The sequence below is a fragment of the Cyprinodon tularosa genome, unplaced genomic scaffold (assembly GCF_016077235.1).
Source record: "Cyprinodon tularosa strain WSP-4 unplaced genomic scaffold, ASM1607723v1 ctg151, whole genome shotgun sequence".
Lineage (NCBI taxonomy): Eukaryota > Metazoa > Chordata > Actinopteri > Cyprinodontiformes > Cyprinodontidae > Cyprinodon > Cyprinodon tularosa.
The window spans coordinates 1,208,914-1,235,014 of NW_024038343.1; the positions used below are offsets into that span (position 1 = coordinate 1,208,914).

At 35.5% G+C, this 26,101-nt stretch overlaps 1 protein-coding gene across 3 annotated transcripts in view; it reads right to left on the reverse strand.

Annotated features, from left to right (window-relative positions):
- dgkb (diacylglycerol kinase, beta) overlaps positions 1–21,414 on the reverse strand; it is a 100,666-nt gene extending 79,252 nt beyond the window's left edge. The window contains exons 1-6 of one of the 3 annotated variants that reach the window (XM_038279586.1): positions 21,040–21,414; positions 17,570–17,691; positions 8,852–8,928; positions 8,480–8,500; positions 7,538–7,685; positions 2,512–2,649 (exon numbers count right to left, since the gene is read on the reverse strand). In XM_038279586.1, the coding sequence (XP_038135514.1) occupies positions 2,512–2,649; positions 7,538–7,685; positions 8,480–8,500; positions 8,852–8,928; positions 17,570–17,639 (454 nt within the window). In that variant the 5' untranslated portion in view covers positions 17,640–17,691; positions 21,040–21,414. Of the gene's footprint in view, positions 1–2,511; positions 2,650–7,537; positions 7,686–8,479; positions 8,501–8,851; positions 8,929–17,569; positions 17,760–21,039 lie in introns of all 3 variants that reach the window. The other 2 variants (XM_038279585.1, XM_038279587.1) reach the window with 2 other exon arrangements.
- Between the last annotated feature and the right edge of the window lie 4,687 nt (positions 21,415–26,101).

The window sequence follows — 26,101 nt, forward strand, 5'->3', positions numbered from 1 at the left end:
TTTCAAGCAAATCTAACACACTCAGTAGTTGTGGCTGACAGATTTGAGGCAAAAAAAGCAAAGAATTTTTTCTTGTTTTCTCTCATTTTAAGAAAAATATATTTTGAAAACGTGGAGAGGGTGCTATGGTGGTAAAAGGTTTTAAATTGAGCAATCTTTTTTTTTTCTGCTCTTTGTACTTTTTGAAATAAATACAGTTGTTATAGCGCCCAGCCTCTTGGGGCTGTCTTCCTAGGAGAGTTTTCTTTTCTTTTTTTCCTCTGTCCCCTTCAAACTGCAAGAACCTCTCTAATTGTGCCATTAAAAATAGGTGGAATAATAAAATAATAAAATTTACCAGAGCTTTTGATATTTTACAAGCTTTCAGAGCCTTTTTCTGTATTTTAAATTCTACACAATATGAAAATAAAGTTGTTTTTTTGTTTCCAAATTCAGTGCTAATGCAGAGACATAGATTTAGTGTTATGCCACAATTGCAAAAATAAAAATGGGTTTAAAGCATATAAATCACACGATTGTTACTGAGGCTGTTATTTGAGTTTATTTGGTGAAATAAAATGTTCCACACTTCAATCAGTGATCTCCCTAGCTGTTTCTTGTAGGTTGAAAAACACAAAGTAACATAATAAAACAGATACAACTTCTAAGGCATTAGTTAAAATTTTACCAAGACTTTTTTCTATTTCATAATAGAAATTTTTGGGGAAAAGATTAAAAAGTATCTCATTTTACAATCGAGGATACAGTATCCTATATTGTAAGAAATATATGTATTTCTATTTCCTATTTTATGCTAATCAGCTGCACTGTGATTAACAAGACACCAGAGGGCGCCCTACTCTGCAGAATATCAGAACACTTAAGGGACACACACTCTCATGTTGTGTGCAGAGATAGTCATACAGAAATAGGGAATTAAATTATTCAGTAATAACTGTGCTTAACGAAAGCAACTCCTCTCAATTATTCAACATGTGACTGAGAATTATTTAGAAGCATCTCTGAATTAAGACTCACATCAGTCCAGTAAACAAGCTTACAAGAAATTCTGTCATGAATAACCAATATTTAACCTTTAAATGGTCACATTAAGGAGAATTTAGCTTAATCTGCCAGAGTTTAAGCTTAAAAGAGCTTCTCTGATGAAAGAACCAGCAAAAGCTATATGTTTGCTGTGTTATTCAGTCATATGGCCTAATGATATAATGCACAATCTAACACTTCAAAGGCCATTTTGAAGCACCTGGAGTCTCTTTTTAAGAAAACACAGAACATTTTTGATTTAAAAAAGATTATATCAGATTGTATGCATTCTTGCTTTGTTTGTAATGTTTTAAATGAATTTGCTCCACTTCCTTTATTATCTTTTACGAGCCAAAAATAAGTTATTACGGTAATCAGAAGGGTATTGACCAGAGCAAATTGTCATGCAGGACTAAATTTGGCCGAATGAACACCAGTCCATCAGAGGCATGCGGTTGTGCAACAGACTGCCAGCTTATATCAGGATCTGTGGCACCTGTTTTGGCAACTTTTTGAAACATTGGCTAAAAACCAACCAGAGGTACACCTGCACTTCTAGTAACCACACAAATTTTTTTGTGTTTTGTTTTATACTGTATAGGTGATGATTGTAATATTCTCTGCTCTTTGTTTTGTGGGATGCTTTCTGTGTTTACCTGCCTTAGGATAATGGATGGAAATTCGCTGTTGTGCTAACATCGGCATAGTTACATCTATGCTTACCGTGGACATGTTGATTATGTTGATCTATAAACACTGATCAATGGCAATTTAACACATGTTTGATCCAAATGATGCCTTAGGTTTTGAACATTAAAATATTTCCAATATCTTCCTAAAGTGTTTTCTATCTAGAAAATGTTGGGTGAAAGCTTCTTCAATGCTAATTAAGCCGAAAAACCTAGTGCTGCGATGAATTGAACTTGCAATTAGCATGCTTTCTAATAATGATATGTACTATGTACTGGTTTGGTCATTAAGAAACATATTATGTATAGTCGGTCCATATCATTCAATTATTAAAAATGGGCACATTTGTAGGTAAGGATTTCCAAGGCCAACATATATTCAACAAAACCATAAAATAAATTTTCTGTAACTTAAAGCACTAAGAACAAGAATCCTCCAGTCCAGACGACAACCTATTTCAAAAGAAATTGACTCAAGTAGTAAAAAGTCTCAGCTCTGTCCCTCTGCAGCATTTTGATAAAACAGTTATTAGAAACGACGTTAGACGTTCTGCCCAGATGATGCCTCAAGAGAAAGCTGTAAGAATGTAGAAAACATGACTGCAAAAAGCTACTTTGTTTTCGTAGATGTGGAACAGATTATGTTTAATTAAATACATGTAATGTACTGTGGTTTTTTAGTACATATTTGATTCTCAGATGCAATGGTAGCTTTTCCTCAAACCATTAAACTATATCCTTTACTATGACTTTCAAATGATGACAGTTCAAACTGCACGTGACATTGGATGATACTAACATTCTAGCTTGTCCTCAGGGCGCCCGCCTTCCAGCAGTGAGAGGTAAAACACAATATCCTTCAGTTGCACCGTATCCTGAGGCCCAGGCAGGGCAGGGGTCTTCAGAGGAGTGGAGTTGCTTTTGATGAGCTTAAGGCCTGCGGGGGGCAACAAACAAAAGGTCAAAACAACCTCATCCTAACCAGCAGGTATTTGTTGGGCCAAATACTGCAGGCCAGGATGGCAAGCTTTACTCATGGGCTATTATTTGCAAACAGAAAAAGGATACTTGTATTCCTCTTTGTTTGTTTAATTGCAATAACGGAAGAAAATCTGTTTAAAAAAATATAGAATTTAGCTTTTAGTTTCGCATAATTAAATGGTTGACTTGCTTAAACTTTCATATAACTCGCCAGCTATCTTTTAAGATCTATCTATCTATCTAGTTACTTTTTCTGAATCTTCCAAAGTATTTTTCTGAAACCTACCAACACTTTCCTGGAATTTACCTGGTAAGTACCTGTTATAAAAGTTTTTGTAATGTGTTATGATACCTTCTTTGCTTCAGAAAAGCATGTAAAAAGCTACTCAGAAAATATCTCAGATAAAGAAATATATTAGACTTTCTGGAAAGTGGCAGGAATGTATCATAAAAGTCTGAAGGAATTCCCTGGCAAGTTGCATAAATATTCCATTGAAGTTCTGGTATTCCCTCCTAAGTTACATCTGGGTTCAATGGCAGTTCTGGGTTGTACCCGCTGAATTTTTGGAAATTTCTTCTGAGTTTTGTCCAAACTCTTAGATGATAAAGAACATGCTTAGATAAGTAGTATTTAAAAAATATTATCAATTACAAAAAAACCACAAAAATAAAGAAAAGAAAAATCCTAGGCACCAGAGCAATCAGGGTCTTTCAGAGTTGTTTGATGATGATTCATGATTGACAGGAGTGGATAGAGAGGAGGGGTTAGGGGTCCAAAGTAGGATAGCTTAGATGGGTATAGGGGAGGGAAAACAATTATACAGCTCTCAGTAAAACTGTTGGTTGTTTAAAACCTTCTGTCCTTAACTATGGTGATGTTCCTCCTCAATTTTTCTAGGAGGTCTTTCCCAGTCTGCTATTGTAAACAGTAGTCTGTCTTTGGACATAGTTCCCACAATTTTAAAATATGCTGTGGTTCAAAACCAACTCTTGATCCGACAATTCTTTCAAATGATAGGCCTATTTTTAAGCTTACCTTTATTTTTTTAATTCTTGGTTGATGATCAGCTGATGGCCTTTTGGAAGAGCATGATATTTTAGGGGTTTTTCTAATCAGGTTTTAAAACTTCACACAGCACTTGATTGTCCCTTAAAATGTTTGATCAAAGCAGCGGGCTGCCATTGTGCAGCACCAGGGGAGCAGTGTGGGGTTAAGGGTCTTGCCCAGGGACCCAAAGTGGCAGTCTGTTTGAGTGGGGCTCGAACTCAGAACCTCTGGATTCCAAGCAGAATGCCATAACCACTAGGCCTGCTGCCTGTTTTCAGCAGGAGGCTCCTTTGGTTGACCTAAGTTACCTAACCCTGTACAGGAAGTCACTTATTAAAAGCCTCGCTGGCAAAGTGGATGCTGATCTTACATTTTTGCAGCTAGATTATAGCAATTGTAAAGACAAGTTTTTTTTGTTTGTTTTTTTAAGGCAGTTGACCAATTGCCCATCCTCTCCAGAGAAGAGTAGAGTAGAGACCGTGATCCATGCCTTCATCACTACCTGGCTGGATTACTGTAATGCACTTTATATGTGGACTTAGTGCCTCCAACATTGCTCAATCCAGAAAGTGCAAAATTCTGTGGTAGCCTATGTCTTTTAGCACCCACATTTAGCACCCACCCATATTTGTGCCTCATTATGCCTTTAGATTTTAGGATTCATTTTAAAGTTATTTGATTTGTTTTACCTCTCTTCCTGATTTTTAACTCATTTCTTTGCGCTTGCTTTTAACTCCACTTGATATGTTGATCTTAGCCTGTCATTTTTAGCTATTTTTCATTGCAGACATTTGTAGCTTTTATTTTAATTTTTGTCATTTGTTATATTTTATTTTTTTATTTCATGTTAGTTCTCTGAATGTGCATTGGGTTGCTGTTGTTCACTCTACACCGTATTGTCCTTGGGTAGTTTTAAAGTGCTCTATATGTAGTTGGAATGGACTTGATTGAATTATACGGATACATGTAAAGGAAAAAGGCTTCAGATCAGATTTTGGCTCTACAGTGTGTTACAAAATCACAACAACCCTTTAACTGGCATTATTACATGTTGAAACCACAAGTATTATGTGAAAAACCAACACATAGATGTTTGTTTTTTAAAATATATTTTTTATGTGTTTACATTTTTATTACAAATAAAAATCTGAAAATTACTGTATGCATTTTGTTTTTAGCCAATATAATCTTTGATAAACTGAATCATACAGAACAAAGAAGAGAGCAGACAGGTTAGGAATGCAGATGTGAAGTTTTCTTAGAAGGCTTTATCGATTAATGTATCAGACTTTAAATATCGTAAAGAGCAATGTTCAATGGTACAAGTTCAAAAAATTGGCGACACACACCAACATTTTTTTTTATTTATAATATAAAATGTCCTAAAATGTATGACTTAAGTTCTGCTTAGAAGTTTTGACAACAGTTAGTTGATTTTTCTCACTGTTTTTCCAAGAAAACACATTTTGATTGTAATGCTGAAAAAATGTAATGATTATTATATGAGTGTTTTCTCACTTAAAAACACAGAGGGGTGTTGTTAAAGAGAAGGATGGCATAAAGTGAGATGGAGATGATCCAATGTGGAAACCTCTGAAGGTAGAAGGTGAAGGCAAGAGCAGAATTTTAGATTCAGAGAGTACATTGACGTTATACCTGTTTTATATTATAATGCCCTGTGGTAGCAATTTAAAATGATTATGATGTGTTACAAATGATACACTGAACTTTGGCCTCCTGCTTTTCAAAAACACACAGTGTAACAAAAAGAAAATACAGTTTTTGAAGACATTAAATCAGCATTCTTGCAGTAACCATTGTCAGCCTCCTCTGTCCGTATAGAAAGCAGGATCATCATGCAGATTTTACAATGTTGCAAAATATCGCAGGGCCCCATTGCTCTGTAAAAGTTCAGCTCCAAAAATGTCCTCCAAAGTCAAAATGCAACAGTTAAAATGTTACATCCAGGGTTATTATAGGTAGTTAAAACCAAACAAAAATGAAGATCTAAATGGAGATGATTGTTGTTAACTGAAATAAAGCAAAACCTAAATCAGAAAAGAAACTATCTGAAACTATTCTGTAATTAAAAAAACAAACTAAAACATAATAAAATTACCTATATGTAGTCTACTTTACATATTTTTATATATATTTTTTTAATAACTCATCTAAGCTCATGTGAAATTGTGTTTTTTCTACAAGATTCAGTTATAGACAGCTGTAAATGAACCAGTTTTGGAAAATGGCATCATATGTTCACTTTTATTTCTCACATATGATTTTATCAATATAATACTTTGACATCTAATAATTAATTGTGGTATGAATAAACTAAAACTTGTACTCCAACTAATGAAAACTAAATAAATAAAATATGTCTACATGATAAAAACTAGCAAAGCCCTTCTAAAAGGGAACAAACACTGCCTGAATTAGAGAATAGGGAAAAATCTCATTATAAGGTTGGTTAAAATCAAATTGGTAAACAGATTAATTCTGTCTTTAGAATGCTGAATGGAACTCAATACAAAGCAAAAGCTAAACCGAGAATTTAAATACAGATTAAAAAGGAATCTGTCTCTGAAATATTAATAAAACAAAAGAATATGTGAATATTTAAACACCTGATGAAAGACCAGGAAAAATCAGCAATAGGTTAAGAAAAAATATTCCCAGATTTCTTGTTTTTTTCTTTCTTTTTAACATCTAAATATTTTTTAATTAATGTAGACATCATCCTGTCATTATCAGATGACAGGATAACAAATCAGTTGAGTCACAGAAATCACAAATCTCGCATCCATTCATCTTGTCTGCAAGGTACCCATTTTTATGCTAGACTTTTATTTTACACCTTCTAAATGCTCAACTATTGTCTGCTCAGTTCGTAGAATGTTTTCACAAAAACTCTTTCTGATCATAAATATATTCTTTTAAAATGTTGGGCAGAAATGTTTGTTTTGTCTGGTCAGTAGATGTTTGCAACTCTCCTCTGGATGTTGACTGAACTACGGTAAGTCCATCCATTTTAGTGTCCTTTACGATGAGTCGTTGATGCACATAGATGAGTTACGATAAGCCAGAGACTCATTAGGATGCATTGCAGCTCAATACTGTCAAAATGTCACGTGGATCCAAAGAGACCCTATCCATAAAGTTCTAAATATAAAGGCATTACTGTATATATTGCTTTCTGAGATCTTTCTATGTAGTTCATGATGTCAGAACAGCCTTTTTAAAGTAATTTCTTGAATGTTGACTGAGTAATCACTAGTTTTGCAAATATTATAAAACTTTTCTCTTTAGTGGTCAATTTAATATGATGGACAATAATGGCAGGTTGGTTTGAATAACTTTTTTTATTCCTATATATTCATTGAACATTTTTTTTTTTACATTGGATTTCTGTATATTTTTAAATGGTAATTACACCATCAATATTTCACTACTATGAACATATGCATCTAATAAAGCCTCTACAGCAAGCCTGACCTGATTGTTCTGGCATTGCAAAACAACCAGCACCTGGTTTAATGTGTTATTGTTCCATTTTGGCATCATCTTGGCTATAATACAGCAGAGTGATTTAGCGTAAACGCTAAAAACAAACAGAGCCCCTGCCAAGAGAATTGGCTCACTGTACGATTTACATGTCATGCCGCCTCACCAGTTACTGCAGCTGAATTAGTACGCCTGATGACAAATATACGAGTTACTACATAACACCAACATCTGCTGTGTTTACGACTGCGTGTTTGCCTTGGGAGTGAGAGAGTTTTGTTTTTATACTTACCAGAGACTTTAGGCTTGTCGGTAGATGAGGGACTTGGTTTAGGTCCTTTGTTGCTAAACGACATAAAGAGGTGTTGACAGAACTCCTCAGGGAGTTCACTCTCCAGGAACGTCTGCATGAAAACCTTGAAACCTTCGAAGTCGATCTCCTAAAACCGAGACAGAAAAAGATGATCGCTGTGCTGGTTCTCAAGTTTTGACTGAAGTTATTTTCTATTGACTCAACTTTGTGTCACCACCACTGAATTTCCAAACGATGAAGATCAAGAGTCCCTGATGAAACTCTACTTCTAATATCTGCCCTACCAGCTTTTCTGTACAGGGACAGCTGTTGTCTTACAAGAAAGTAGCCCAGATTAAATCTTTTATCCTTTGTGTTTCATTTCTTAACTTTAAAAACCAAAACTCATGAATAAGAAGTAAAAAAAAAAACATTTCTAGAAAAGTTTTACTTTACTTGCACCATTAAATCGAGTCACATTGAAGAGTTACCAATGGATCAAACTGCAATGGAAAGGAAACCTTCTAATGTTGGTCCTAAAGCAGCAGCATCTTGTAAATGGTAAATGGCCTGTACTTATATAGCGCTTTTTCAAGTCAGGTGAGTTGACCAAAGCGCTTTACACTACATTCAGTCATTCACCCATTCACGCACACACTCACACACTGATGGTGGCAAGCTACACTGTAGCCACAGCTGCCCTGGGGCTCACTGACAGAAGCAAGGCTGCCGTACACTGGCGCCACCGGGCCCTCTGACCACCATCAGTAGACAATGCAGGTGAAGTGTCTTGGCCAAGGACACAACGACACTGAAATCTTGTATGGTTATAGATTAAGTTGTGATATTAAAGCAATGGATTTCCTAGCAGAACACATCAGCTTGCATCTTAGTGTGTATACTGTATATCAAAACACTAATTTGTACAAATTATACAATCACCTGATGGAGGATTTCCTGCCTCTGGATCCGGAAGCATGGAGGAAAGAAAAGTCAGCATGCGTGCTTCTGAACCTTGAGTAAAGCTTAAGAATCATTTTTAGATTCTATTTATTTAAAACAAGCATTCACCAAACATGCAGGAGTAAATGTTCATTGTTTTTTCCTGCAGACCATAAAGTTAACCTTGAATTTCTAAAGTTGAAACACTGATAGTCTCAACATTATACCATCTTAGGGTTAATTAGTGTGACCACTGTGTTTAAAAACACTCACTAAATAACTTATCCATGTTAGGATTTTTTTTTAGCCCACAGACAAGAGACCAAACCATAAACTGTCAGTTATGTAATGTAGTGTAAACTCAACACACACCTCCTCTGGGTTGTATTTAGCCAACACACCGTCTCCATGGAACTCCTGCAACACATCCTTTAGCTTCTTGGTGGAGTCTGAGGGAGAAATGTTTACAGCGTGTCACCATTTTCTGGTCCATTTATATCTGGGCTTACAGTACATCTGTGTCTGCACCCTGCTTTAAGCTCTATTCACAGCTTTGTATGGAGAAGATTAAGTAGGTGAATTTTACATTTTACCCTGCAGTTTACTTCTTTTTGGCTTCATATGGAAATTTTACACCATTTATTCCAACCATTGTTGCAGATGTTTTGGGCTCTATAGACTATGGCTATTTGCCTATGGCATTTAGAGGCTAAAGCCTGCAAAAAAAACAACCTAAAAATGCAACCTGTGGTTGGTTGATAATATGAAATTATTTATCTATTGACTGTTTATTTAATAGAGACAGAACAAGAAATATTGTTACGATAATGAATGCCGTGCTCATAGACCATGTAGCCAAAAGCTAATTTGCAAACAATGTCCCTGAAAGACTAAACACAATAAAAACCATACAAACTGAAAACAGGCATAAACAGCCTTAATTTGATTTGAACAATTTTTTCACTTTATCATTAAAATTTTTCAGTTCTGTTAGAGACTTCAGTTCAGCAGGTAAGATACTGTATTCCAGATCTGTGGCCGTTTTACATTAAACACAATATGTCCTAAACATGTTCTGCAATGATCCGGTCTGCAGTAACGACAAATGCAGTTGGAAAAACCTACAATTCGATTTAATGAATAAGAAAATAATTCTAGTCTATTCAGATGAAAAGTACCTTTACATTGAAAATTCTGCCTGTAAGGTTTTTTGTATACGTCTAATGTAATATTCTGACCTCAAAGGTCATGTTTTTATTAGCTTGAAGAGGAAAATTATCGCAGTAAACAGAAAGGCTTTTTTGTTTTAGTCCTGTTTAGCAAATATAAATAGGATTTGATGTCCCTGAACTAGTTAATAGCCTTACAGCTTTGCTTCCACAAGCAGATCAGTATGACTGTTGCCATAAGGTTTAACTTTATCCTTTTATGTTAAACTTGATTTAACCTTATTTGGGTAGTGAAACAGTATACAATGCACATGGAAAGGGAGGTGGAACTAAGGGGAGAGAGAAAGAGAGAGACAGGAAAGGGTGCATGAAAAGAGAGAAAATAAAGAATCACAGAAAAAAAGAAGACATACAGTAAGTCCTAGGAGTCTTCTTTCACAGCTATATGAGACACGAGGGACAAAAAAGTGAGAGCATAACAGCAAAAAGAAGATAACAGACAACCAAAGTAAACTTTAAATAAAAAAAAAAGCATCAGAAGCAGCGGGTATCCTTTAGATGTCCCTGTGTGTCGGAGTCAGAACCCATGGTGATTGCACAATGTTAATCAGGATGGTATATATGTATATATATATATATATATATATATATATATATATATATATATATATCCATGAGGCAAGAGAACTGCCTGCCTCACCTCGAACTTGTTCTCTGCCGTTTATAATCGCTCATTACACGAAACACGTTACACAAACACAGTTGGTGACAAAAAGCTCTGTACATTATATACATAAGCCAAATTATTAGAAATAAGTTCACATATTACATTTGTTTAAACCATTTTATTGACGCCGTACAGCAACATGCTCTCTCCGCTTTGCAGCCAGCGCAGAGCCAGGGGTTGCGCAATCCAAGGTGAGGCAGAGCTCGCTGCTGCCTCACCGGCATCGCTTCCAAGCATTTGAATGGGAAAATAAGAAAATTCAGCGATTTTGAACAAATAAAAATCGAAATTGGTGAAGCTACGTGAAAAATGAATATTTTTTAGTACAAACCACCGGATGAATATAACAATTTAAATTACTTTATGATTATATATTTTCTTTCTTTCCATGATGGCTGGTGAGGCACTGCCTCACCTGCCTCCCCTGACCGCACGTCACTGATATATATATATATATATATATATATATTAAGCTGCAACTATATATGTAGTTGCAGCTTAATATTTAATATTACCGTAGTTTTTATCTGTGAACATCTGAAACCAAATGCATGAGCATGCTTGTGTATAAAGGATTCACAACGCTTCTACAGAAGGAAAGTATGTTTAATAGCAGGTGTGGGCAGTCCCAGACTCCCCCTACAGGGCCCGGGACAGAAAAAAGAGGCGATTCAAGCCCGAGATTTCCACAACAACCAAGATCACTGGGACACAAAGAGGGCAGACGTAGGGATTGCTGAATGAGGGATGAAACGGATCAATGAGATTTTTTTTATGAATCTCTTGCGTGCATGTAGAAGAAATGCAGCTTAAAGATTTTTTTTCCATTATAATCAAAAGTAGCCGATATGTTCTATTTAGTGAGAAACTGCATTTCAGCTCTGTTGACCCTTTTTGTTACCTTCTACACTAATTGCTTTGCATCTTTTATTTTCTCTAAATCTTACTTATAAATAGGGCATTGAAATAAAAGCCCCAAACTCAAGTGAGAGAGTCACATCATTACTGACCATCTTTATAAATGCGCCATCAGTGCAAAGCCATTAGGAACAGAGTGATAATAGCTCCACTGATTAGCTGTCTGGCACATTGTCCAGGCACAGCTACGTAATAATCTACAATTAAGACAAGGTAATGATTTAAACTCGGAAACAGACTTTTTTTTTCTGCTATAACAGCAACAGAAATATGTCTCTATTGAGTAGCAGCATATTGCGAATGTTCAGAAAAGCAATTATGTTGCTGAAAGAGTAACTCTAATTGTTGTCAGACCTTGCGAGGCAGCCAGCTATTAAAATGTTATGAAAGTGTGTACAGCTCACTTTAATGATGGGCGAGGGGGAGATACAGAGGAGAGGAGATGAAGGATGAAATGCCTATTGTTACCAAACAGGGGATTTTATAACCACGGGATGCAGAGTGTAGCGAAAGTAGCAAGGGGCTTTTGGAAACATGATTATCTCAAATCTGTCAGCTGTGCATCTTTGGCTCACATACACCGTTTTTACAAACAATAGCAGAGGTTAGTGCCCCTTTGCTATTGCTGTTTTAGCTTGTTTTCTTTCCACTATAAACTCTAAATATTATGTAATGAAAAAAATCTATTTTTAATACATACATACTCCTAGATATGACTTACAAAATGAAAATGAATGCCTGACAACTTGCCTTAAATAACAAAAAAATTAAAAAGTTGGTTTTAAATTTGTTAGAAGTGTATTATTTATTTGCAACAATTCAAAAACAATATCTTACATTAATTTAACAGGAAACATATTTAAGTAAAAAAGAATGTTCCTTTCTAAGATGGATGTTTATTATTAATAAAAAAAATAGTAGCACTGAAATATTTTTTCTTGTTTCGGTCCCTAAACCAGTTTAGTTTCAATCCTGCATGATAGGTTAAATATTAATGCTGGTATATAACCTAGACAGAATTGTTCTGAGATAAAAAGTCAATTTCAGAGCAAATTCAGGTGTTGGTACGTAACCCAAAGGTAAATATATTGCCTTAGTTCATCTAGAATTACATCTAAAGCTATATTTAGAAAATTATTATATTAAATAGATCAATAGAAATGCCAAGCTGGTTTTACAACATCATTTTAAACAGCTTTTAGAAACATTATCACTCTGGTCCTAAAGGATTGCATACCCCAAATTCAGTTTTTGGTTATAAACTGTAAAAAAAAAATAGATGTCTTATACTGTCTATAAATCCAGAACCATTTAAAAAATGTACACTTTTGTATGTTTGGTGCCCTCCTTGGGTTAAAAAGATGTTGCCGCATTTGACTTCTATTGCTCTGCCAGGGATGTGATGCTATATTATTTAGAAGAATTGATGACAGCAGCTCTATCCGTGCCTCTGCTTTAAAGTCTAAAACAATGATTTGTCATAAATTTTGAAACTTCCTGTCTTCCTGGCATTTCCTCTATGTCTAATGAAGACCTCCAGGTAGAAAACATCCACCTCATATAACTGCTCCATCACAAAATGATCACTGGGTTGCTCTGCTTGCCATGTTTGGGCCGCTGTCATTGTGCCGTTGTCAGTCACAGCCGAGACTAACCCAAGCCATCAATGCCAAGGAGGTTCTGTGGTCCTCTGGGGCATTTTCAAATATGATATACGGGTAGAAGGGATGTATTTTAAAGAAGGTCCTGGACTGTCCTATAGTGTTGAAGTCTGGAGGACTTTTCAGCATCATATAAGTAAGTTGGCCCAAAAAATATATATACATTTTACTATATACCCACATAAAAACTCAGTGCTTTGACGATTTGTCTAAATCTTTTTAGATTTGACATAAATATCATTCAATTAATAAAATATCTCGATGTCTGAAAGCACGGCTTAAACATTGAGAGTGCAGTGAGATTAAAACAAGAAACAAGATTATGTGCCATAAATTCATAATTTTAAGATGTCAAAAGGTATAAAAACTTGAGCCGCTTCCTTTTAGTGCAAGCTGTGAGAAAAGTCTTTCTATACATTATGTTTTGGTGTAACCGTGGTGATAGGACTGGTTTTACAGCTCACAGATATTTCTTCTTACCTCAATGCTTTGATGTTATCTGAGAAGTTGTGTTTATGTTTGTAGTGCAGTGACCTCTTTAAATGTTTTATTGTATTATCTATGTGCAGGAACACCAAATGCAGTGAAGCAGACTTTCCACTAATTAAAAAAATGTTAGAATAAAAGGAGCCATTAAACACCTCACTTTTCTAAAAAAAAAAAACTAAAAGCAGTCTTTTTTTCCTAATTTTTATTATGTTAAATTTTAGTGAGAGGTTTACTGTAATTACATAAATGTTTTTGTTCATTGTGCTGTTTTTTAGCAATATAACAAACACAATACTGTGTGAAAAGTGAACATTTCTACTAATATCCAGCAGGTTCTTGAAAAACTCATCCATGCTTTTAGTTTTAGCCAAACTGATTGCATTAAAAGTCTGTTCATAAGTCTGCCTTAAAAGTTAATCAGATCCAGAAAGCTGTTGTCAGAATCCTCACTAAAATAAAAAAAACTAGAGCACATCATCCCCATCATCCCTATTCCTGCATCGTAGACAACAGCCTTTAAAATATTACTGCTAGTTTCTGTTAGTTTCTAAATGACTGTGGGCTGAGCAGCGTTGTCAACAGGGAATTCAAGATCTGTTGTGGTTTAACTAACATTTCAGACACATCAGGCCTGCTGCTTTAACCCCACTCTGCGTCCTCAGAATCTAAATTAAACATGGAGAAGCACAATTTAGTTTAGATGCTTAATATGAGACTCTGAGGAAACCTTTTATCTAAATTTTCTTACCTTTTCTTTATTATCCCACTGCAATATACCTTTAATGTTTCTTTCCTACATCATCTAAAGCACTTTAAAGTGTTTCTTTTCTGAAATGTGCAATGCAAACAATGTGCCTTCCTTTATGGTCATCTTTGCTATTCTTTAATCTCAACTTATCTAACTCATTAAAAAAATAAAATAAAACACAAAGTGCAACCCTGCTGCTCCAGGGGATTTTAAGGCAAATCGGCAGTGTGGATGCACCGGCAAATGTACCTCCAGCGGAGATCATGCATAAAACTCAGAATTCAGAGTACTAACCCATTTACAGGATAGTTCCCAGGATGGAAGGGTCATGACTGTAATCCCTGTTATGTCATACAGGTATAAAAGCAAGAGCCCCAAGTTCTCCACATTTGGCACTGGAAAGGACAAGTGCATTATTTATGTATTTTTTGGCTGGCTAAGCAAAAGGCTGCATCTTAGAAAAGAAAAACTTTGGATCCAAAATGAAGTACTGTAGGGTCCTTCTGTACCCCAGTTGAAAACAAGACTAGCTGAACAAAAATGGCTTATAAATTTGGTTGAAAAGATTCTTAAATATAAACTGTCCGTAATTATGACACTGTTTTTGTTCTGCTCCAATATTGAGGAGTGGAACACCAGTACCAGCAGCTACTACATCTTCTCTGTTCAAAAGACCTCCTGAACTCAACAAGCTCGGCTATACTTCAGAAAAGTTTACAGTCAAAGGTTTTGTCTGGTAAGAGATGATTAAGTATTTCAGCATAAAACAATCTTTATCTCAGTACGTGGTTTTAACAATGCTGAGATTTATTCCTTGTTACAGTAAGTGTCTCAAAAATCAAACAAACACAGACTGGAGCAAATAGTCAGAATCCAGACAACAACATTCAACATGTCCTCAAAAGTGTGGATTTATAATTACCGGTAGACTCGATGGTCATCTACCTAATTGTTCTGGCCAAAATTTTTTTATACAAATGCTAATTTTAAAATAACACCCCAAAGTTTATAAAGAACATCATCTTTTTTCACCTCTTTATGATTCATCTGAACAAAGAATATGGAAGAAACATCATGTTAAATCACAATAAAGTATAAAAGAAACCTCCATTCTCCTCATAGAGCTATCAATCATGCTGGCATTAGTTGCTAGGCGACAGACATTATGTTGATGTAAGGGAGAGGAGAGCTAGTAGAGGCTAGAGAGTCTAAACTCACAGTTCGTCACTCTCAGTCTTTGTCGTTTTTGCTCTTTTTAAAGGACCCACATGAAGTCCAATGAAGGTGCATATGTAGCAGCACACCACCATCTTGGTAGTCCATCACTACATTCAATCAGTCAATATGATGAAAGAAAGTAATCGTCCAAAATGTATCATTTTTCTTATTCAGCATCGTTCAATTTTAAGTTGTTGTTTTTTATTTACATATATAGACTGTATGTTTGAAAACCCACTAACTGTTGTCCTCCTTTACCTTTCAGAGTAAATTTGGCCAAATTTCTAATTCAACTAAATACAACTAAATACAACAAATTGATTGTTGTATTTAGTTGTATACTCATGTTTATTCCTTTTTCCTTTTTCTGTAATTGCTTCATTCTTTCCATTTTACCTTGTAGTTTAGTTGAATGGTAAAAGCCTTGCTAAAAGTTTTCCAGCATATCTTAGCTTAACGGTTATTTATTTTTGATTGATTTTAGTATTTTAAAGATTGTTTGTATTTATTCTATATATCTGTGAAGTTATTACTGTTGTTGTTTTAAATACCACAGCTCACCAAGGAGGTCACCTCTGCTGAGTTGGATTTATTAAACAATAACTCAAGAACTGAAAACTCTTTGAATATCAATTCCCGTTAAACAGGTGGTACCCTGACTCGGTTAATTTGGGGAACAGTTACAGTATGACTTTCTTAATATTTGCCTTTGGCAGCCATTAATAGTTATTTATAGCCATAGTGCTGCACAAAACTTTCTATGTTTTAGTTTTACCTGGCTATTTACTACATAATTCAAAGGATTACTTTACTTACTTTTATGGCTGAGGAACTAAATTAGATATTTACCTCTAAGAAGGTAGAATTTATGTTTCACAGAGAACATTTTAGATTTTTAAAGAGTTCTCCAGCCTTAATCCTGATGGGTGCATCTCTGCAGCACCTGAGATTTAGCAGTTGGTTCTTTAGTCACCTCCTGGATTTGTTCAGGATCTACTCTTGTAGTTATTTTGGGATTCTATTCTTAACACTGTTTAATGTTTTCACCGCTTGTAGACTATGGTTATGGTTTCTGTTTTCACAAATAATGCCTCATGTCTATGTGTTGTTTAATTGGCCAATCCTGCAAACACCAGCCTTTTTTTTATAACAGTCTATGGGCTGCATGTGTGTTGCTAACTATACAGGAAGACCAGCAAGGCAAGGTATAAGACCTGATTCATTCTTACAAATTTGTGTACATGTATATAGCCTACATTAAGTAATTCCTACATGTTTTATTGGGTTTAAAAGAGCAAAACAACTAAAATGGCAATGTCAAACGTATGAGTTAATCTTTCTAATTAGGAATATATACTGTATATATATATATATATGTATATATATATATATATATATATATATATATATATAAATAAATCACAAGTACGGTTATGAAAGCCATATGGATGCTTCATGTTTATATTTTTTTTAGAGAGGTGGCATGCCATTGTCCACCGAGGTATGGCTTCACTGATCCTTCAGATGGACGTAAGTGTTTTTTGTTTAATATTTTTGTTAAATTCCCTCGATGGGTTCAGATGTGATTGTTAAGATTTCCCAACAACTTCCTGTTGTCAGACAGACCCTATTTCAGGGATTTCTCTCTTCTACAGTCAGTGATCAGATCAGTGTGCTTGTATAAATAGACAAAACATTCTTGTTTGCACTTATTTCACAATTTACCAACAGTCTTGATTGCTTATTTATATCAATCCGGGTTTGTTTAACTAGATTTTAACCTTAATAAATGAAATAAGTTAAACAAAATGTTTTTGTATCTACTTCAACATTTACAACGACTGTTTCTGCAATGGCCTAAATAATTTTCACAGCACTTTAAAGAGCAGACCAAGTATTTATCCACATGAAGTTGTTTAAGTGATATAATCTGATATAATTCCTAAGCATTTGCTGATGTGCAGAAATTGCCTAACTTTGATTGGTTTTGAATTTATAACATCAAATGTTATCTTTTAATTCAACTTACCAAGGTCCACATTTACATATTCATATTAGCCAATTTTAGCTGTGCATTTTGTTTATCACAATCAGCTGGGCTTGCATCAATGTCAGTAGCATTTCCTAACTACAAAGAGAGAAAAAAAATTATTTACTCACACTGAGTATATTCCTGTAGCAAGGCAAATTCTGCTGGGGTCAGTGTGACCCATTTGTCCTGGATGCTCATTGTGCTCAGTCCTTATGTCCGTGTTCTCCAAGCATTCCCTGAACGTCACACGCTGGAAAACATCAGACAACCAGCTCCATTACCAGCAGCAGTCACCTTCTTATCCTTCTGCTTTGCCTCCTTTGAAGAAAAGGTCAGAGAAAATGGCAGAGCGGGTCAGATGCACCATCTCTCAGCTTTATTCAGCACACAGAAAATATCATTGTCTTTGTTGGAGGTAGCAACAGAAAAAGGCTCAGTTAGTTCAGAAGCTGATACTTTCTGCATTTTCATGCAATGCTTTTCTTTCTACTTCATTAATTTCTGCCATAATTTCTATCCCCCGAAATTAATTCTCTGAACAAATCCAAGAAGAGACACATTTTGAATATGCCTGTTTGGTGATAATAAAAAAAAAATCTAATTTTTGTGCACATTCGTTGTTGATTAATTTTAGATGTATTAGACTGAACAATAGAAATAAATGAAGAAAAATGTATGTACACTTGTGATTTATGACAATACCTTTAATATCCTATCAAAGGGAACATTTTAATTTTATTCTGGACAATTTTTTTCCTATATTTTTTGATTCATTTCAGAAAGAGGGGAATATTTCAGGGCTTTTTTTATTGCAATTTTGATTATTTTTAGCTTAGTGTCTTAGAAACAAACAGATAAGTTAGCCTTTTAAAAGGTATGTTTATTTGTATGCACTAGGGACCATGCAGAGCCTCTTTAAGTGTGCATGAGTGCAGCATGATAACAATGGTATGGAATATTGTTATCGTATCAGAAATGAAAAAAGCTGTATTGGGACACTCCTGTTAAATGTAAACCTTACTTTCATTTCATTTCCAAGAAGGATTTTTGTCTACAGAGCAACAACAATGCCAGTTAAGACAATTCTGAGGTTGCCTCTTTTTATAACCGATAGTTGTAGCCCATGTGTAGGATTAATCTGTGTGTCTCAGCTCATGATGTTCTGATTGCAGCGTTATTTCATTTCACCAACACTTAGATAAAAACTTATATTGATTCTGTTTGATCAGTCCTCTCAAAGCTGCTTTTATACTGTTCCTGGAACATCTTTTCCTATAAACGTTCTTCCTTCCACATAACTTTCTTTAAATATGCTTTGATAAAACACTCTGAAAACAACCAACCTTATGTGGCTCACTCATCTTGGGAAGGGGTTTAAGTCAACAACCTCTCCCATTATTGTTTCTGTTGAATAAAAATTTTATGACACAATATTTGAAGTTTTCTCATCCTCTGTGCGTCACAAGTAAAGGTTCAAATGTTTAAATGTGTAACAATTCACTACATTAGCTTCACTTTACGAAATGAGGGGCAGAAAGCATTTATATATATATATTTTTTTAATTAAAGATAATTTAAACTTTTAAGCCATCATTACCACCATAGAACAGATTACAATCGATTGGGATCCTTCAGGGATAAGCTATCGTTCTCTATAGCTTGTTTGAAATTCTCAAAGCAGCTAGATGTTTGGATTTAATTTGTGGCATTAAAATAGGACGGCCAAATACAAAAGGACACAGTTTTTGTTTTCCTACACAACATCAATGCATTTATCATTATTCTTTCACTTTACAATTAATTGTGTTTATTAATCAAATATCAACAAAATAAAATAAAACAAAATGAACAAAAATGTCCAAATCTAAAAAAAAAAAAAAAAACTTTAAAGGGTTAACTTCTCGCCTGTGAACACCTTGGTGTTGCAGTCACAGAGAAGAATGCCTTGGCTAACTGAAAATGGACTGATGCATTGTTATAGAACTTGACTCTATTTCCCTCTCTGATTACAAGCTGTCATTGCTTTACTTCTCTAAAGGGAAAGGATGAATTACAACAATGTTGCTTTTTAACAAATACTTTAGTTTGTTTTGTTTTTAAAGCGGCTACTTTTCGAGTTGGAAAATAAAATCATCATACATCAAACTTGATATTTAAAGGGTGTCCAGAAATGATATTATCTAAATAAAGTGCATAAGGGTTTTATATTTGTGTATTAATATTTCTGAGTGTGTGGGTTGTGTTTCTAAAAAAAAGATTCCAGTTTAAAAAAGGACATATTTAAAAAAATATAAGTGCACCTGTTTGGTTTAGCTTGAAGCATCACAAAATCTCAACAATCAGTAAAATTATTTTTGTTTAGAAAAAGAAAATGCTCTCATAGTTATTTCCATCCTTTAAGGCTCCTCTGGTGTTTCTTTTCACAATGATTCCCAATCAGACCTACTGGCTGCCATGATGACACCTCGATGAAGCTCTGCCCTAAACACCTTTTTTGACAGTTTTGTTTTTTTTCGCTTAACTGATTTTCTTTATCTCAGTTATACTTAAGTATATTAACTAAAAAAGAATAATTTTAGGTTATCAGCTATCTATGCAGAAACACTTTTTTTGTTTTTTCAAAAGTGCTCAGATTATAAATTAATAAATGGATATAAATTTTGTTTAGGTTTTTCTTTTCAGAATTTAAAAAACGTCCTAAAATGAACCTCATCCGCACCCATAGGATAATAGCTGCCCTGTTTTAAAGTGATCTGCATCATCAGCCGTCACAGTTCAGCTCCTTTGGCTGATATAACCTTGTTCTCTGTTTGTGTAGCTATTGTGTCCTTATTGTTCCGTTTAGGTCATCCTAACCCGTGCATTTGTGTGATTGTCTGCATCTGGGTCTGCATCAGTATTGCAACAGAAGTATTTGACCCAATTACTATGAACTGAAAGCCTGGATCAACAAGTGGATGTTCAGTCATGTGAAGGCTAATTTCACATGACTGAAATTTGTTTGTGTTGCTGCAAGAATAAACAGGGTACACGGGTTTGTTTTTTATTGGGCCTTTGATTTGTTTTTGGCCCATCTGTGGGTGTGTGTGTTCACTGATGTGTGAGTGTGTAAGTATGCATGTGCATAAATTTCCTTAACAAATAACTGGGAATCATTTTTCTGATGCAGCTCAATCACAGAGATGACAGAGAGTTACAGCAAAAACAGAAAGAAACCAGCAGTAGAAGCCGTATCAGAGATGCATATGTGGGATTAAACCTTTTGCACATAAACTTCCTTCGACAAAACTCTTCCTTCAGGAGATGAGCAACAGAAAAGAAGCTAAGTTAAAAGTCTTATGTAAAACTGGCTCTCTTAATGTATTCCTGCTGTGCACCTCGATCATCTTCTCCCTCTTTCTGCAGTGCATCCTCACAACACACTCTGGGAACAGACTCAACAACAAGAATCTAGCTCTGCAAATGTCACAGCAGTGGTACTGCTCCAGTGGTGCAGCAAAAAAAACAGCATCACTATTCTATGGCAGGGAGGTTTAACTGAAGGCACAGTAGGTGTTGAATGTGAATGAATAGGATGACATATCTAGATGCTGCTCACCTGCTGCAGGGCTGAAGATAACCGCAAGAGCAGCGAGGAAGACAGATGTCTTGAAATGAAGCCCCTCACTCAGATTCCTGCCTTCAGTGCTGACTGGATCTTCTCTGAACTGCGAGATAGGCGTGTGGTTTTAATAATTCTCTGTGTACACGGCAGCAGCAGCAGCAGCCGCCCTCTGTGCTGCATGTCACTAGGAGAGCAAATGAATGGTGGAGTGATTGTTTTCTTCCCTCTGATGGTGTCTGATCAGAACACTATGAAGGATATGAAGTGGTGACACACTGAGAGAGGGAAAGAGAGAGAAAAGGGGAGGATGAGAGAGAGAGAGGAATTATCTAGGGTTAGTCTGCCTACAGTGTTCAGTTTCCATACTCCCGCTCGCTCACGTCATATCCCTCCTACCCTCCCCTTGCTCACGCTGCTGCTCATCTTTCCCTCCCTTCCTCCTAAAAACCCTCAGGTCCTCTGTTCTACCAATTTCACACTATCTCTCTTGTTTTTCTCACACCCCTTTTCTCTTTTAAACCCACCTTTATGCTCCTATGCTAACCAGCAAGAAGAAAATAAAACACAATGTTATAACATTTTGTTATGTATTTTTTGTTTGTTTTTAAGGAAAGCTGAATTGCAGTTTCTTTTATTTAAAAAAGTACCATGGATGTGCTAAAACTGGTGTCATGACAACAACATGCATAGAGTAGCTTTTTATTTTCATGATATGATATATTAATACATTTTACCACTGATGAACCTAGAGAAATGTCCACTCCTCTTTAAAAAAAGGACATTTATACTGACCAGTACTGCAGTTTGTGGCATAAATTATTATCTCTGTTTTCAAAGATATAATGTTACAACTTGCAAGCTGCTTCCATTTGATCTGATAAAGTCAAATAAAAGAACGCAGGAAAAAATATCAAGTGGATCCAACCACCCAATGGCCCCCCACCTATTAAAACCACTGTGAGACACCACTAACTGTGACAAAAAAATGTCATAGGAGATATGACATGACCTCTATTTGGGACTAGCACCTAGTACACCCTTATTTCATCCACAAGTTCAAATGTAGCATTGCAAGCTAGACAATATGTGCCTACTATTTTAATATCTCCCCTAATATCGCCTGGGAACTCCTTGGGATTCCCCCGGAGGAGCTGGCAATACTTGCTGGGGAGAGCGAGGTCTGGGCGTCCCTACTGAAGCTGCTACCACCTTGACCCGACCACATATAGGCGGAAGAGGATGGATGGATGGATGGATGGATGGATGGATGGATGGATGGATGGATGGATGGATGGATGGATGGATGGATGGATGGATGGATGGATGGATGGATGGATGGATGGATGGATGGATGGATGGATATTTCAATATCTGATATTACAAATATTATGCTTGAAAAATTTCCACTCTCTCTCTCTGTCCCCTGGCCTACTTTAAACCACAATGACTGCAGACATTTATTGCACCTGGCTTTAAAATGCTAAATACAGAAGTAGAAACTACACAGTAATCCATTTGATAAAACACACTATCTGAGTTAAATACTTTGAAAGCTCTAGTGACCATCTTATGTTCTGCATGTGTGTGTAAATTAAATTAGCCTGCTATATTAGCAATGTCACAGCCACAAATCTGCATATCCCAGTTAGCAGATTAAATTTGCATGCACTCTCAAGGTTTGCACCTGCTTTAATACATGCAAACCTTGTGTATATCAAGCCCATAGTATTTTGGATTTAATACATCAGGCTCCATTTTGGTCCCGTGTTTGCTCTTTCAAATGTTTACCATATCCTGAAGCTAAAATATTAGTTTGACCTCTGGACTAGATTTGAGCGCCCCACTCGCAGTTGTCCTGTTTGTGGATTCAGCCTTAAAATAACTGGCCTATGCTAATAATTTACAAATATATGAGATTCCTCATGACCAAAGGAGCAGCAGGCAGCTCTGATGTTTGAGTACAAACATCAAAGAATGAGATCCACCAACTAGAAGGTTTACCTTTTTGTTTAAATTTATACACTGTTAATGACTGGCTTTGCTTTTGGACCGTTTGTTTGGCCACAAGCTATGGGTCTCAAATTGGAGCATGGCATGTTTGCAACCTATGTTGGTGTTGCGTAGTTATACTATTTAGGGTATAAACAAGAATCCGACTTTGGTCATACACTTAAAATGGTTCCCATCATTCAAATAAAAGGTAAAATCTTCAGTAATCAGATGGCTGCAGACTATTTTACAACCATCATCTTGTTTAATTCTATTCTGCAACATATGTTAAACCTTTAATGTCATATTCCTTCGTCGGGGATCATACAAAGATATCACTGTTCTGTCTTCCAAATTTATTGATTGATATTTCAATAAGAAATCATTAAAAACAAATAAAATATAAATATTATGAAATAATCAGCAGATGTTAAAAATAAGTGAAGTTTCATATTAACAAAACATATCAGGACTTATGGTTTATTGAATTGTATGAACTGAATGTAATTGAGCTATAAGTAAACCACTGTGGAAATTTAAAGCCAAACTGGGTAGGAGTCATACTTCAAATAAGTAAACACCTTTTAAAGGTAAAAGTTGTTTAATAATATATCAAGGAATGGTAAATATACATAGATTTACAATCTACTGTGATAAACAATCACTGACCTTGGATCAGCCTTTCTTGCCAAGAGCAAAAATTTGTAGACTCACAGGTGATGTATTAGATTTGTGGTGAGAAAAATACAAACAAGAGGCTATGTGCTGATTTTTATCTAACCATTTGAACAAAATCTAAACAAGCTGATGCTTTTTAAATCATTAATATTATACAGACTACAGGCTTTTTATTTTAGAGCGAATTTCTTCTCTTTAATGCTATTTCTCAATCACGCTTGATTCATTGAACAAATACCTGCACACCTCCCTGCTAAGATGGTACATGTGAAGGTGGGGGCATGGGGTGGGATGCTGAGAGACGACTCTTGACTTATTTGTTTAGAAAATGTAATTTCTTGTGTAGAACAGTTTCCAAAATGTTTACCTGTTATGATTAATTAAGCCATGATAAAATAAAAAGATTATCTTCATAAATATATGGTAAGCTAATATGGGGAGTAAGGTGAGCTGGCGGTCTTCGCCTTCACTTGCTGTCTGGGAAAAACTTGTCTGCTCTGCTGTGGTCTAACCAAGGCGTGGCAGGTGGGCTGAAGACTTTTATATAAATGGGGGGAGGATTCTGGTTTGCATGATATACTGATTAGTCTGGCACCAAAAATGCAGCAGAAACTCTAATATCTGTAGGGAAACTTACAAAGACATTCATATAAGGTAAAGGTGCAAATATTTAACTACACATGTATAAAAATGACCATCAAAACATTATTAAAAAAGAGACAATTCTAGAATAGTAAACCTGGAATTTTTGACATGCAATTTCCAGGAAACATTGTTATGTCTTCAATTAAACCCTCAGATAACCGTTAAGGAACAGACACCTTTCAGTGCCCTGGCTTTACGGGAAGCAACGTTTAGTCGGCACAACAGGCTTCAGCAGGAATCGAGTTTCTTTAGAGATCAATGACCAACGACCTAAATACAGACAGACTAGTATCATTTGTGATTAAACGTTGCCTTCAGGCTGTTTGTGTAGGTCATGGGGGTGTTTACATTTAGGCAGAGGCAGCTGAAGTATTGATATGTTCCTCACATGTGACCAAGTGGCGGTAACCGCAGGGCATCAGGGACACAGAATGGCCTTTTGCTCTGCATGAACAGTGGGCCTGACATTTAACTGTTGCCATAGCTTTAAATTGTTAGCAGGCAAACTAATGTTTAGCACACTGTTTCACTTTTCTTCATGAAAGAGCCACAAAAGGTAATTATTTTGACAAGATTTTTCTGTGACAGATTAACAAAAGCAACATGCAACTTTCAAGAAAAATTGTTGGAGATTTTGTATCTCTCTTTTACAAAATATAAAATGCGACCTGTCTCAATACTGAATAGATGCTATGTTTTCTTCTATTAGATCAAGTCTTTTGGGTATGACTGCTGGTGTCATATCCAGGAACTTAATTTTGAGTTGAAATTGATGTTCAATGAGTTATTTTATTTTAGGATTCCTTTTTGAATATTCTAACAGCAATTGTGTTATTAATAAGTCAGCAATGGTATTTATAGCTTACAATAGCAAAATGTGTTGATAGGTTCTTAGTCCAAGCTATAATAAAATAGGTGGGGGAAAAAATAAAAAAAAATTTATACGCTAATACAACCAAAAAGCACAAGTTTTGTACATTTTGTAAAATATTACCAAATATATTTGTCTGGATCCAGACCATGGGTTAACAAAAATGTCCTGTTTTAATTAGATAAATCAAACAAAGAATGGGTTTCCTTTTTGAGCATTGTTAAATACAGAAAGTGTAAAAGGGTCATGAGAGTTTTTTTTTTCAGGGACTTAAAATCAGTAATTTTAGAGAGTCATACCCTCCTTGTTTAGGAGTCATAATCCAATTTTAGGCTGGGAAAATCAGTGTGTGGTCAGAGCCATTTGACATTAGATCTGGGCTTAAATATTTAGAACCATGTTTGATACAAATTCTACTTGGTTTGATGTGATTTAAATTTTGTTTCTTAGTGTGTCTGCCTGAGTAGCACAAATTAAGGCAATAGTACACCATGTTCCAACTAAAGCTCCTCTCCTCTCCTCTCCTCTCCTCTCCTCTCCTCTCCTCTCCTCTCCTCTCCTCTCCTCTCCTCTCCTCTCCTCTCCTCTCCTCTCCTCTCCTCTCCTCTCCTCTCCTCTCCTCTCCTCTCCTCTCCTCTCCTCTCCTCTCCTCTCCTCACCTCACCTCACCCAGTGATTTACCATCATTTGTGACATTTAAACTTTAATTGCAACGGAAAAAAGATTATTATTATGCTATTTTCATTTCATTGCTTTTTTAAAGCTGTTTTAAATAACTATGTTTTAAGGTCATTTGCATAAATTAAAAATCTCTATATTATATATATTATACTGGATTCTTGGTTGTTTGTCATATTTCCAAGTTGGCAAACC